At 35.9% G+C, this 14065-nt stretch overlaps 2 protein-coding genes and 1 non-coding gene across 3 annotated transcripts; 2 read left to right on the forward strand and 1 right to left on the reverse strand.

Annotated features, from left to right (window-relative positions):
* Positions 1 to 574: 574 nt before the first annotated feature.
* Positions 575 to 648, forward strand: TRNAN-GUU (transfer RNA asparagine (anticodon GUU)). The gene has a single exon. It is a non-coding gene; the product is annotated as a tRNA-Asn (tRNA).
* A 1218-nt stretch (positions 649 to 1866) lies between these two features.
* Positions 1867 to 6602, reverse strand: LOC133679308 (protein TIC 62, chloroplastic-like). The gene is made up of 14 exons (XM_062101855.1): positions 6364 to 6602; positions 6032 to 6149; positions 5882 to 5954; positions 5755 to 5794; positions 5434 to 5610; positions 5267 to 5348; positions 5107 to 5179; positions 4902 to 5012; positions 4246 to 4389; positions 3924 to 4057; positions 3254 to 3448; positions 2835 to 3011; positions 2302 to 2478; positions 1867 to 2159 (listed from the first exon to the last, which is right to left on the reverse strand). The coding sequence occupies exons 1-14, from the start codon at positions 6536 to 6538 to the stop codon at positions 2108 to 2110; spliced, it is 1728 nt and encodes a 575-aa protein (XP_061957839.1). The 5' UTR covers positions 6539 to 6602; the 3' UTR covers positions 1867 to 2107.
* Positions 6603 to 12690: 6088 nt separating this feature from the next.
* LOC133680190 (protein DA1-related 1-like) lies at positions 12691 to 13314 on the forward strand. The gene is made up of 3 exons (XM_062103000.1): positions 12691 to 12755; positions 12853 to 12911; positions 13031 to 13314. Exons 1-3 carry the CDS (start codon positions 12691 to 12693, stop codon positions 13312 to 13314), a joined length of 408 nt encoding a protein of 135 aa, XP_061958984.1.
* Positions 13315 to 14065: the final 751 nt, after the last annotated feature.

A 14065-nucleotide genomic window follows, 5' to 3' on the forward strand; every position in this document is an offset into this window, starting at 1 on the left:
TAGTTAATGCAGTAACTAACTGTTAATTTTTAAAATATTTTTTATTTAAAAATAAAATAAAATAAAATAATAATATTATTATTATTTAAAATTTATTATTAATATTAGTACATCAAAGACTAAACAAATTTTTTTTTAAAAAAAAATAAAATTTAGCAAATAATATCTTGATCCTAAATGCAAAACACACTATAATTTTTGTTATTTTTTTTTGTTTAACGTAGATATTTTAACCAGTTTTCATACATTTCAACTAAATTTAATACTTCGAATCCATGCATTCTCAAATCTAACCTCTGGATCACAATGAAATCAATGGTGTTCCCTTTAAGACATTTTGCATGCTATGATCCAACTTTCCCAAACCAGCAACACATTACTATAATTAAAAATGTATTAGATAATAAATATGTATGCTCGATCCGAATATTTATACAATAATTAAAAAAAAAAAAACGTGCCAGGTGTCCTTTTGCTATGGCATTTTCCTTCCTCTTCTCTTACCACCAAAAGGTTAGAGAAAGCATCATCTCTCAATTGAACTACCTTATGATTCTTCAAAATGTCATCATCTGCTGGAATAGCTCAGTTGGTTAGAGCGTGTGGCTGTTAACCACAAGGTCGAAGGTTCAAGCCCTTCTTCTAGCGTTTTTTGTTTTATTACTTTGCATTTGTGAAAGGGCCGGCCCCACTTTATTCGCAACCCAACGTGTTAATAAAGCCCATTGGGTATGGATCCAGATCCAGTCAGTAACCCGAATGTACTGTGGGACCTGGGAGGCAAAAACACCATTTGCTGCCATCACTGCCCGGTAATGGCTTCAGAAAGGGATATAAAGCCTTCTAAGTTCTAATCCCTCTTCTATCAAATTCTCTTCCACTTCTGTCAGTAGCTTTAACTTCGTTAATGGAGGCATTTGCTACCAACAGACAGAAGTTTTTTCAGGTATTTTTGGTTAGAAATATATTAAAATAATTTTTTTTTATTTTTTTTTTATTTTTGATAATAACATATTAAAACAATTTAAACAAAAAATAACGTGAAGCAAATTTTTTTTTAAAATCAACTAGACGGTGATTTAACTGATACGGCAGACAAGGTCCAAGTATAGCACAAGACACCATGCCGCAGCAGTAGGAGGTAACGGTTAATGGAGGCATTTGCCACTACGTTGCCACCAAGATTCAAGATTACTACGTTCAACAGGAGCCCGTTTTGGCTAGCGGATCCCTTGGCTTTCAGAAACATACTCCAATTTATATCCCTTAGCTTCCGAACGTTTCTGCATCTTCTCGACCGCAACAGCAGACAAGTCATTGCAAGTAATCTCAGTAATCCCATCTCTATAAATCTCTTCACAAAACGGTGAATTCCCACAGCCAAGCTCCAACACCTCCAATAAACCATTCAAATTATCTTGTTGCTAAAACAAGATGAGTCCTCGAGACAAACGATTCTTGAAAGTCAAAATAAATAAAAGAACCCAACATCAGGAAACAAGCGAGGGAGAGAGTGCGTACAGAGGAGCTCGGAGGGACGTGGGCCTGAATTAGATGGCGAAAATGAGAGTAATCTTTGAACCATTCGTAATGTTCCTCCTTAGAGAATCTCTCGTTCCATTAGCGAGGATCCCGGTAAGCCAGAACAAAAATGACAGCATCTATTAACGATGCTAGAAGCCGACCAATAATACACTTGAACCGATAAACCACAGTTTGGAGCATAAACTTCCAGAATTTGCAACTGAAACTGACCATTTAATAGAAGCAAACATTAAAGCCAGATGACATAACCAGTTAAACCACAAATCAAATTCTCTTTGAAGCTGTTCATGGATGAATAGGGCTCCTATCCATGAAACAAGATTGGAAGAAAAAATAGGTAAAACTGTCGAATTGATTTTGCTGAGTTGACATCAAATTGGTCAAAAGAATAATCAAGATAGAGTCGATAAGAAAAATATTACAACATAAACTTTATTATAAAAAACATAGAAAGAATTCCGCAATTTCTGCTGCTAGCCTCTTCATAGGTTGCAAGTAAAAATGCTGCACGAATTCCCAATTGTAATGTCATGATTGATACTTAGCTCTGTATTAGATCAGCCTATAGCTTCAGTGACGGCGTTGGAGAAGCTGGAGGTTTTAAGTCTTCATACCTTGATATGGAAAGAAAAGAGAAACACAGTGGCATAAAAGAAAAAAAACTTGGTGGCATTATAAAATGAATAATCTTTCTTGCAAATCTTCACCACAGGAAGCTTGAAGGAAAATAAATTGAGTCCGAGACAACAAGCTTACATTGGATAAGGTGAAAGTGGCCTTGGGTTTGGTTCTTTATGATGCTGATTGTCGATTGCGGCTGTTGGAGGTGCGTTGTTACCTGTCTTAGGCACTGCATTTATGGAGGAGGTTGTTGCGACTAATCCCACTGGTGCAGTTGGAGATGGTGATGTTGGGGGTTTGAGATCATCATATCTAAAAACATAATGAGATATAAATCATAAGGGAGAACGAAAACCATCAATACGATACCTAGTATAAGATTTTGAGCAGAATAAGAAACTCTCACAGTTCAAGATAACCTGAGAGTAATTAAAACTAGAGTACACAAGCCTCATTCTATTTCAAAAATATGTTTTACGTGCCAAAAGCAATGGCTATTTGATAAATGAAGCTTTAATTCTTCATACTTTGATATGGAAAGAAAAGAGAAACTCAGTGGCATAAAAGAAAAGAACGTGGTGGCATTATAAAATGACTAGTCTTTCTTGCAAATCCTCACCACAGGAAGTTTGAAGGAAAATAAATTGAATATGAGATATCAAGCTTACATGTGATAAGGTGAAAGTGGCCTTGGGTTTGGATCTTCATGACGCTGATTGTCAATTGCAGTTGTTGGAGGTGCGCTATTACCTGTCTTAGGCACTACATTTATAGAGGTGGTTGTTGCGACTAATTCCACCGGTGCAGTTGGAGATGGTGATGTGGGGGGTTTGAGATCATCATATCTAAAAACATAATAAGATATAAATCACAAGGGAGAACGAAAAACATCAATATGATACCTAACATAAGATTTTGAACAGAATGAGAAACTTTCACAGTTCAAGATAACCCGAGAGTAACTAAAACTAGAGTACACAAGTCCCATTCTATTTCAAAAATATGTTTTATATGCCAAAAGCAATGGCTATTCGATAAATGAAGTGGCAGGAGCCTTAAAAGTGGAAAGCGATAAAAGAAGGCTTACGCAACATAAGGAGATAGAGGCCTTGCTGTCTTTGTTTCTACTGGGGATGGTTTTGTCTCAGCTATTCCGGATGCTGACGCAGGAGAAGGATCCGGAGTATCAAGCATTGATACTGCTTCAACCGAATTGACATTTTCTTTCTTACCGCTAGGTTGAGTCGGAATGGGAGAAGTAGGCGGTTTCAAATCTTCATAACTGTCAAGAACAGTAAGATGATAACAAAGAAGACCATATAACAGCACTATAATTGGATAACTTAGCAGCAAATTCAAAATAAGAGCATTTTGTTCAATGTTGTATTCCACAAGGAGCGCTTTTTTGTTTTTCATCAAATCACAGACACTTGATGAAAATTGCTGGATATTAGACCTTCACTTGCGGATTTTATGCCTTTTTGTAGATGGTTTACATGCGGCCCTGTAAGGCCAAGAAAGAGCTTCACGCAACCGGTTGTGTGTGTGACTTTACAAGAACCTAACATCGAAGTCCATTGCAGCTACAGAAAATAACACTCTTAACAACTTTAGCCTGATACAAATGATACAGTAACAGGAAGGCTATCATGTTATGATCTTGCATCTGTAAGTCAAGATTTTGTACAATCAATCTAAAATAATAGTTCTTTAGGTAGCTTCTGAAACAAAGTGGGAATGTGTTAGAGTGGGCTTACGCAGCATAAGGAGAGAGTGGCCTGGTAACCACAGCTTTTGCCTGGGCAGGTTCTCTCTGAGAGGGAGAGCTTGGAGCCTCAGTTTCGACAATCTTAGGAGGCACAGACTTAGGCAGTTCTGCTGCGTCTGATTTCTGAGAACACAATATCACCAGTCACTAGTCACCTTTTCATATGATGCAGAGAAGGAGGAAGAAAGAGAAAAATAGCTAGAGCATTGGTAAATAGAGTGGCGATATGCTTGCCACATTCAAATTATTCTGTTACAATCCCAAAGAAAATGAACTTGTCATTTCATTTTTCTAGAGTGAATGGAGTATACCTTTGGCTCAACACGTTGAGATGGTATTTTTGCGAGCAGTTCATCCATAGGAGTCAAAGGTGCAGTTGTCTCTGCAATTACTTCCACCACTTTACAATATGAAAGCCCACGGTTTTTGGCCATAAACGCCATAAATTCCGCAACCTGCAATTTGCGACTGTCTTCTGTGAGTCGTCACTTTCTAGCATGCACCATAATTCTGGCCAGTAACTCCTAAGTTTTACATGAGATCATACCCACCATGCTACCACGAATGAGTAAAATTAAACAGAAATATTGCTAGCAGTCCAGAGATATAAGCTACTTGAAAAAAAATTGGACAGAAATGAGTTCGGCCAAGAGCGGAAAAGGCAGCTAATTCCTTTACAACCTCCCCCAAAATTTTGAATATTTTTTAACAGGATTCTTACATATATTACAGGCACATTGAAAAGAGCTAAGAATCAGCATCGACGGAATACATCATCATCTTATGTTCTTCAGAAAGAGAAGTGGAAATGCGTTAATGCAGACAAGAAGTGAGGGCTGTTCATTATTTCATTCTCTGTTCTAAGCCTGAAGTTTAGTTTATTTTCCTTGCAATCAGGTGACAAATATGTCCAAAAAGAAATTTAAAGAATCTCAAATTTGAAAGTAAAAATTGAAATGAATCGCACCTGAAGATTTGACACCTGGCCACCAAATAGAGTATCTTCCTCTGAAACAGTAAGGTTATGAGTTTCCTTGTAAGCATCAGTAGGCCTCTCCATTCCACCAGGCCTCACTATCTGAAGAGAGCTATAAATAATCAAGCTCAAGCTAATATAAACTGGTATACTCATATAACCTGTGTGTCAGATGAATGTATCTGCAGGTTCTTACAGTGTAAGGAACACCACTTGCAATGAGTGCTTCTTCTGCTTTCCTCTTCCAAATTAGGACACCCCAAAACAAACTTTTACAGAAAAAGTAAAGGAAAATCAGTAATTGTCACCAACTAACAATTCATATGCTAATTCCCCTTCCAAATCACAAAATTTACTTTAGAATAGCTGCAGGAAATCCGAATTTGTTCGTTCCCAATGATGAAACCATAATAAAATGGTCGACCTTTGCAACAGTTGCTGCAAACAAAACAGTACTCAATTATCTAAAACAAAAGACTTTTAGGGGTCACACTGGCATTACACAATGCAATGTCTTTCTTACCTGCATCAACTAGGTTTTTAGTAGCCCGGTAGTCAATCCGACAAGGTCCTGTAACATCAAACACCTCCTTCTCACTGGCACCAATGCAGCATAGAACCACGGATGCATTGCCTAATGCTGGTCCAATCTGATTCGGTTTTTCCAAATCACATTCCACAGTTTCAAGCCTTTCCACAGCTGGGCTAAAGACCAAAGAATACCTGTTATAATGCATACATTGGAGGCCTTGTTGTCTATATCTAAATAATTTGTATCTTTAATTCATCACTATCTTAGTTTCTTTCAATTTTCAAATAAATTAGAAATGCTTTATTTTCTTACGCTGAGATCCTTCAACATCAAGCTTCATTTCCTTAACACTCTGCAAATAGATTACTCTTTTAGTAAAACATGCTTTGAAAGAAAAACAAATGCAATAAAATTCTCTTCTGAACTGTGAAATTTATACCTGCGCAAGAGCTTCTGCTTTCTGGGCACTCCTGACACCAGCTCTAACTCGAAATCCAAGCTTGAGAAGCTCCCTGAAGCAAATTCAATTGTCAAAGAATACTTGTAAACCAACCACCAAGCTGGAAAAAGTAGAGCACTAGAAAATGACCTCACTGCTCTTGAGCCAACTTTGCCAGTAGCACCAGCGACAAATGCAAGATTCTCATCTTTTGTTTCCAATTCTTTTGAAATTGCCTCAACTGCCCCAGAGCTGAATTTTACAGCAACTTCAAAAAACAAAAAAAAAACAAAAAAACATGAATATCAGTCAAAACTCAAAATTACTCAATGGCAATGGAACCCATCTTTCCGTTTATGATGTTGAAGTTCCAAGATCATAACAGAGAGCTATCAGAACAATCAACCAGGAAATATCAAAACAACCCATTTCATGAAACTAAAAACATAAAAAATGAAGTTAGACTTGTTATCGTTATGTACCTGAAGCTTGAGCTTTGATGTCTAGAATCTTGAGCTTTCTCGAATGTGCAAACTTACTTAAATTAGGAAACTTGAGGAACTGGCCATGAATAGAAGGTTTCTCAATGAACCCACATTTGGTTAATGAGGTTGGTATGGTGGTTATAGCTGATGATTGCAGAGAACAACTCTCCATTTTCAGGGAATAGTACTAATGTTGTTTCAATCCTGCCTACGTTGCTGAACTGAAAACTCAAGAGACAGACAAGTGGTTTTATTATCTCTTGCTACTCCTTTCCAGTTTGGCAGTTGTGGCAATCTCCACTCCATGTGGATATGATGGGTCCCAGAGGAATGTTCCATGGTTAGATTGTGGCCATTGCCTAAATGGTTCATTTTTTTTTCTGTTAATTTCTTGCTTATATAATTGCAATAAAGATAATTCATATCAAGTAAGCAATTTATGCTCTCCTATCGATGTAACCAAAGGATAAAAACCATATTTTCAAGCTAAAAATTGAACATGTAAAGAAATGTAATTCCCTTTTTAATTTGGGATTTTGCAAGAGTTACCACTAGTCAAAAGCTTTTAGGTTGAAAATGAAAAAAAAAAAAAAAGAAGAAGAAAAAAGAGGATAATTGATTAAAAAACACTACATAGCCTCTAAACTTCTTTAATGACTTTTTTCTGGCAAGATAAAGATAGAACAACAGTGGTTTGAGATGCTAAAAAATTATAGATAACAAGTTGTATTCTACTATCAAAAGATAAGGATTTAGAAGTCCAGTGCAAGATTCTTGCTGTAACTTTCTCTGAAAGAGGCTTGCAAAAATTGTATTTGAAACTTCTCAGTAATTAAAGGAACTCCTAGGTATCTAACAGGAAGAACACCCATATTGAACCCTGAAACCTCCTTCATTCTTGCTGGCATGCTGTCAGAAATGCCCCCACAGTAGAACTCACTTTCTGCAGGATTACATTTTAGCCCAGGCAAATCATAAAACTGATGTAAAATTCTCTTAATGGCTAGAAGATGACTAAATCATCTGCAATGAACCCACAAAGTGTGCTTTTCAAGAAGTGGGGTTCCTTAAATCCAAAAAAAAAAACAAGCACAGGTGTATCAAATGGATTTTGCTACATCTGGAATTATAGGATAATACTCCGTTATCAGCAGCAGAATTAGGCATACATGACAAAACCTCCATGGCTATGACAAACAAATAAGGAGAGAGGGGGTCTCCTTGCCTTGAACCTTTCCTACCTTCAAAGAATGCACACAAAAGTCCATTAATCATAATTGAGTATCTAGGAATAGTAATACAAGCCTTTAGCCAATTAATGAACTTCATTGGAAAACTCATAGCTCCTAAAGTACTAAACAGAAAATTCCAATCCACTGAATTGAAGGCTTTCATAATGTCTACTTTCGGAGCACATCTTGGTGCCAGATTCTTTCTAAATTATCACTTCACAACCTCCTGTGAAAGGGTAACATCATCACCTATTCTCCTTCCTTCTGCAAATGCACTCTGATTCAAGCTAGTAAGAGAAGGGAGGCAAGCCCTTAATCTATTAGCTAGGATTTTAGAAAAGCACTTATAAATATTATTACAACATGCAATGGGCGTAAACTCAGTAACTGATATTGCATTATAGCAGAGAGAAGCTTCCCATTCTAAAACCAAAATGGATAATAGCTTTAGTCAATTCATCTCCCACAACTCCCCGATTAGCTTTGAAGAATTCTGCCGTGTAGCCGTCCGGACCAGGAGCTTTGTCTCCATCTAAAGAAAAAGTAACAGATTTCACTTCTTCAGGAGTAATTTCTGCAATTAGAGCATTTTGTTGGTCCTCCTTCAAACTGGATCTGACAATATTCTTCAATTGATCAAACATTACATCCTAAAACATTGTTATCATTTTTCCCATAAAGATTCTTGTAAAAGCTAAGAATCTCGTTCTGACTGGCCATAGGATCAGGAATCTGTTCCCCAGCATTGTTGTGCAGAGCTGAAATCGCATTTTTGGATCTTCTTGCCATCATCATCCTACGGAAGAAGCCAGTGTTAGGATCACTCTCTTGAACCCAAGAAATTCGAGATTTCTGCCAAAAAAATGATTCTTCAGCAGCCCAGTACTTCACACACATTGACGAGAAGAGCTTCTCTTTTATCATCAACTCTTCAGTTGGAGTTTCATCAAAAGAGCCTGCGCGTCCTCTAATTCAGCTGTTGATTTCTTCACCCTCTGTACAATATCTCCATAACAACTAGAACTCAAAATTTTCAATGGAGACTTTAAAGCCTTAAGCCTCTGCCACATTTTTAACATAAAACTTCCGTATACATTTGACAGCCGGGTAGTCTCCACAGAATTAAAAACTCTCCATGCTCTATCTAGTGATCGAAAAACCTGAAGGGTTTTGGGAACAGAACAAGTAGCAATACTGGCTTTGACAACACCGGGGCTATGATCTGATGCACCAGGAGTAAAAAATTCCAAGCCACATTGTGGGAAAAAAATCTCCAAGTATCATCTGCCAAAATCCTTTCCAGCTTCTTAAGAATAGGCCTTGCAATTTGTTTGTTGAACCAGGTAAAAAAAACAAGATGATAAAAAAGATCTAAACCTTTTACAAAAACATCAAGATCTTCCACTTCTGTCCTAGAGTAACCCTTAGGATAGGAATATAGCAGCAATCGGAGTAAAAATAAAAGAAAGACTTAAATCAGAATAAAAATAGGTCGGGGATGAATTTACTGTTAACAAAAACAAATTTAGGGTAGTTTTAATTAATTAGAAAAATGCCCATTGTCTTATCGTTTTTGTGTACCACTTTTAGGCCCGAACTCATCTTGGATTGTGAGGGCCGCGCAACAATCATAAGCCATAACCCAAATAAGTACGCAATCAATCAAGAGAATAATTATATCAGGTTTAAGGTAGATTTTGATATTTGCCAGTTACAAGACTTAAATTCCTTGATACCATCGGATCCTCCCACAGAATTTGTAGAGAATAATCTCTAGAATTTAAAACTCAATATCATTAGATCAATCTTAGCACGCCAGAGTTAAGTCCCTTTTATTAGGTTGAGCTTTTATGATCTATATTTGAAGCAGAAGATAATCTTATTAAATACTTAAGCACGTAAAACACCATTTAGTTAAGTAATTTACATTCCCATCACGCTTTCTATAAGCACAACTAATACATTAGAGCAAATCTAGGATCTCGACAATAATTTGGGTGGTTAATATTGACATGTTTTACATTAACCTGAACACTCCATTCCACCTTAACAAAATTCTGACTACCAAATGATATACCTTCCTTTGCCTACTTTTGATCTGCATCCCTGTCTTCGCTAATAAGAGATGGTAAGAACTCCAAGTCTCTTTTCATGGTAAAATATTCAAGTTTATCTTGGTCTCTCCACCGCTCTCTGCCTTTAATCTGTAACTAAATCTTTGACTTTCGTTTGTTTATTATAAAAACTTGCAGGCTCGATATTTAGACGACGAACTGGATGATATTGAACTTGCTACAAAGCTTTCTCTTATAGAGCTTGACCAGAAAGGAAAGAAGCATGCCCATGGTGAGGATGCTAAGTAAAGTCTTGTTACCATTCGTCAAATAATTAGTCATCGATCGTTTTGTTTCATGGCACCCAATTAAATGATTAACCATGTACTGAAAGAAAAACAGTACCAGTACTTTTCTTTACAATTTATCATTAATCACTCCTCTTTTTTTTACACACACTTTATAATAATTATTTTTTAATTATAAACATTAGGAGATGATGAAGAGGAACTTGCTAGAGCAATAGAAGAGAGTCTTAAATCTTCGAAAAATCACAGGTAGAATGCAATCTTGAATTTCCTACTTATTTTCTTTCGTCTTGTGTTTTTTCTTTTCAAAGAACAGACTCATCCTATTTTCTTAAAATGCTAAACTTAATTAGATATTGTTAACTGAACTAAACTTGAGATTAACTAACATCACTGTTCGCCATGCATGTCTAGAAGTATCGCTAACACCAACCCACGTAGTTTAATCTGCGATGCCTGTGACCATCTGGTAAGTTTTTCATTTTTCCTTTGCAAGATATATATCGACTATATCATCTGTTTTTTTCTATTTAAAAAAAAAATGCTATTAGAACCAACATATTGTTCAGATGCTATGTATCGGAAACTATCCACCGAATTCTTAACAGATGCCCAGGCATCTAAATCCCACGATCGTGATTGAATAGTTGAAGCAACAAAGAGAACACAGAAGATATTACATCACATGATCCAACAAATCGGCATGGATTATATGTATTGAAGATGAAGCATGGTTTCATTCAAACTATATAAGGTTCACAAAGATCAACAAACAGAACTTCATATGAAGACACGACGGCATGTGTCAATTGCTACCACCACCAAAGAGGTATCCCAAAGAAGATATCCACCACCAGGAGCAGCATGGACCTTGGTTGAAGCTCGATCCGTGATGAAGTTGATAGTCAGTAGATCTATATCCATAATTATGTTGAATTACTAATGACCATATCAGCAAATATACAGACAAGACAACAACATGTGTTTTATGACACTACAGAATTTACTTGTGAATGATATGTTATCTCAACGAAGAGTTTAATTAATTACTTGAAGTATTTCACACAAAGCAATCTGTTTTCTGAACAGATCCGAGGCCCGCACCTAAAACGTGAGTTCTGGAACCAAGTTTATTGTTATGATCACACGAGGGATGGCACTCATATATGCTGCTCCTGCAGGCGATTCGAGGTTTGTGTTACAGAAGACCTATTTATCAGGAAAAAAGGAAGAAGAAGACTTATTTTTTTGTTAAAAAAAAGGAACCAGTTTAATACGATTGCCACGGAGCATTATTTTTTTTTATTTTAATTACGCATGATCTTAGCTTATGCATGCAATATTCCATCAAAAGGCACATTTCTTGTAAACATAACTCTCTCTCATTGACAACCAATTCAATGAGCACGTAGGATACCGTCAAATCTTCTACGTATGAATATTGAGTGATTAAAATGCATCTAAAAAAAATAATCACCCGAATCTAGACAAGGTTATATATAATTCAATTTCCTGTCCATGGTTCGTACTTGATCAATTCTCTTCATAATTGAGAAAATATGCAAGGGGGCGTATATGATTGTATCCGCATACAGATCTTATAAGTTTCATTTTTTAATTAACCATATATATATATATATATATATATTACTTTCATGCAGCCAAGAAATGGAAAATTCGTTAGCCTTGGTGATGATCGAAGGGATGGTAGAAGAATATGCAACGACTGTTTTTCCACGGCTATCTTGGAGACACAAGGAATCGAACCACTTGTACGGTATGTGCTAAGATTCTTCGATCATTTGAATATGAAAATAAAGGCACCTATCCCTGTCTTCTCGGTTGATAGAGGGGAGATGAGGAGACAAACAGCAGGAGGAACTGCTGTGGGAGTTAAGTCAAATCCCTTCCTTTTACTTGGCCTTTGTTTAAGATTGCGGTAAAAATAAATTTTTTAATTTAGATTGTTTTGACTTGTTAATATAAAATATAAATTTTAAAAAATAAAAAATTATATTATTTTAATATATTTATAATTAAAAATTATTTTAAAAAATAATTATCACCGCAGCTCTCAAACATTTTATATTGAGTTAGCTAATTCATGAAAATACTCGTCCAGTAAAAAACTAACAAACTAGTGAATATTCTTGGAATTCGTGTTTTATATATACAGGACGTTTACACTTGGACATGTGTATTAAAAAATATTCTTCTTATTAACCATTTTTATTAATCACATTCCATATATACCTCTATTCTAACATGGGAGGATCTTGAATTAATTATCACTAACAAGTAACAACGTTTTAATTAGTATAGTAAAGTATAAACTTCCAGTGTTGGGGAAATTAACTTCGGTTAATTAGCTGTTTGCGTATGTTACTTTCATTTTTAACATTTCTTCTTCTTCTTCTTCTTTTGACGTCGACGATCTCTGATATGTGTTTTGCAAACAGCCTGTTCATCCAGACACCACGGTACTTGGACTCACTATGTGCTCATACAGGGACATCACTAGCGTAAGGATTGATTAGTAATTAATAGTCAAATTTGAAATTCCCATCGATTTATTTTGTTGACAAATTAAAGAGAGAAGCTCAATATATATGAAAACAATGCTCTCAGGAATTAAAAAGAGATTTGCAACTTAAATTCATGATTTTTTTTTTTTTTTGGAAATGATAGGTTGACAAGTCTCGGATACAAGGGAGAAAAATTGTTACAGAAATGGAGACTTACCGTTTCGGCCATGAATACAGAATAAAGATACTAGTTTTATTTGGCCTGCCCCTGTAACACTCTCCATCATATATATGAGATCATCAATCAGCCAAAGATAGTTTAGGTTGATTTCCTGTTCTGAAGATTTACTAATTTATTGATTTACAGGGTCATGACCGGAGGGATCTTAGCTCATGAGTTTATGCACGCATGGCTGAGGCTTCAAGGTGACCTTAATTTAATTGTTTTGAGAAGAAGAAGAGAAATATCTGTTCAAGATTTGTGGTGGGATGCTAAAGACTGATCATGAATCACGCTTGACCCTTGTTTGTTTCTTGATTGAAAGGCGTGTCGCGCTTGAACCCAGAAATCGAAGAAGGTATATGCCAGGTGATGGGTTACCAATGGCTGGATTGGTTCGAAGCAGTAGATCCAGAGGCATCGTCTAGCAGAAGTGAGAAGGCTCAGTTCACGAGGAACTTGAAGAAAACTTTCAAGGGTGAAGTAGAAAACATGTTAGACGGAGCTTATGGTGATGGATTCAGAGATGCTCAATGGGCAGTCTCGAGATATGGCCTTGACCATGTCATCAGGCACATTATCCGCCATAAAACTCTTCCGAGAGAGTGATGTTAAATACCACAAAAAATAAATTAAAAATAAATAAATCAAGGAACGGTCTAGAAACTCTGAAAGAAATACACAAGTTTGAATGGATTTGGTAAAGGCCAGGTGCTAGTTCTATGGATTTTAAGCTGTCACGGTTCAATGATGGTGACTTTTTTTTTTCCTCTTTATTATTAATCGAAGCATATGAATTTTAATAATTTCTTTTATTGGCAGATTCTTTTTGTTGGTAAATCATGGACAGAATTTTCCAGTTAATATTTCAGAACGAGTTCAAGACTCTACGGATGTTGGGCAAGAATTTGATAACTTATGGAGACAAAGGCCCAAAAAACCATCTCCTCCGGTGTAAAAAGAACAACTTTACTCGATAGTTAAAGGTTGAATCAATAGAGTATGCTTACTATATACACAATAATTAGGTCAATATAAACGAGGAAAGAAAGAATACTATATATATATATATATATATATATATATATACGTGACTGTGATTTAATTAGGTCAATAATAATAATTAATTGTGACTGTGATTTAAACAACTTCCGCTGCTGGGATAAGCTGCAACTAAAGATTCTTATTAGAAAGAAATAGAGGTTTCGGCGTGTAACACACACACATGATTTATGTATTTGCGTGTTGGACTAAAATGCTGCATTTAATATGGCCAATTTAAAATCAATCATATTTCTTTTTGTATAATGGAAATATTAATAAAATATATACGCTTGAATATACAGTTTCACTAACTCTA

The sequence above is a fragment of the Populus nigra genome, chromosome 19 (assembly GCF_951802175.1).
Source record: "Populus nigra chromosome 19, ddPopNigr1.1, whole genome shotgun sequence".
Taxonomy (NCBI): Eukaryota; Viridiplantae; Streptophyta; class Magnoliopsida; order Malpighiales; family Salicaceae; genus Populus; species Populus nigra.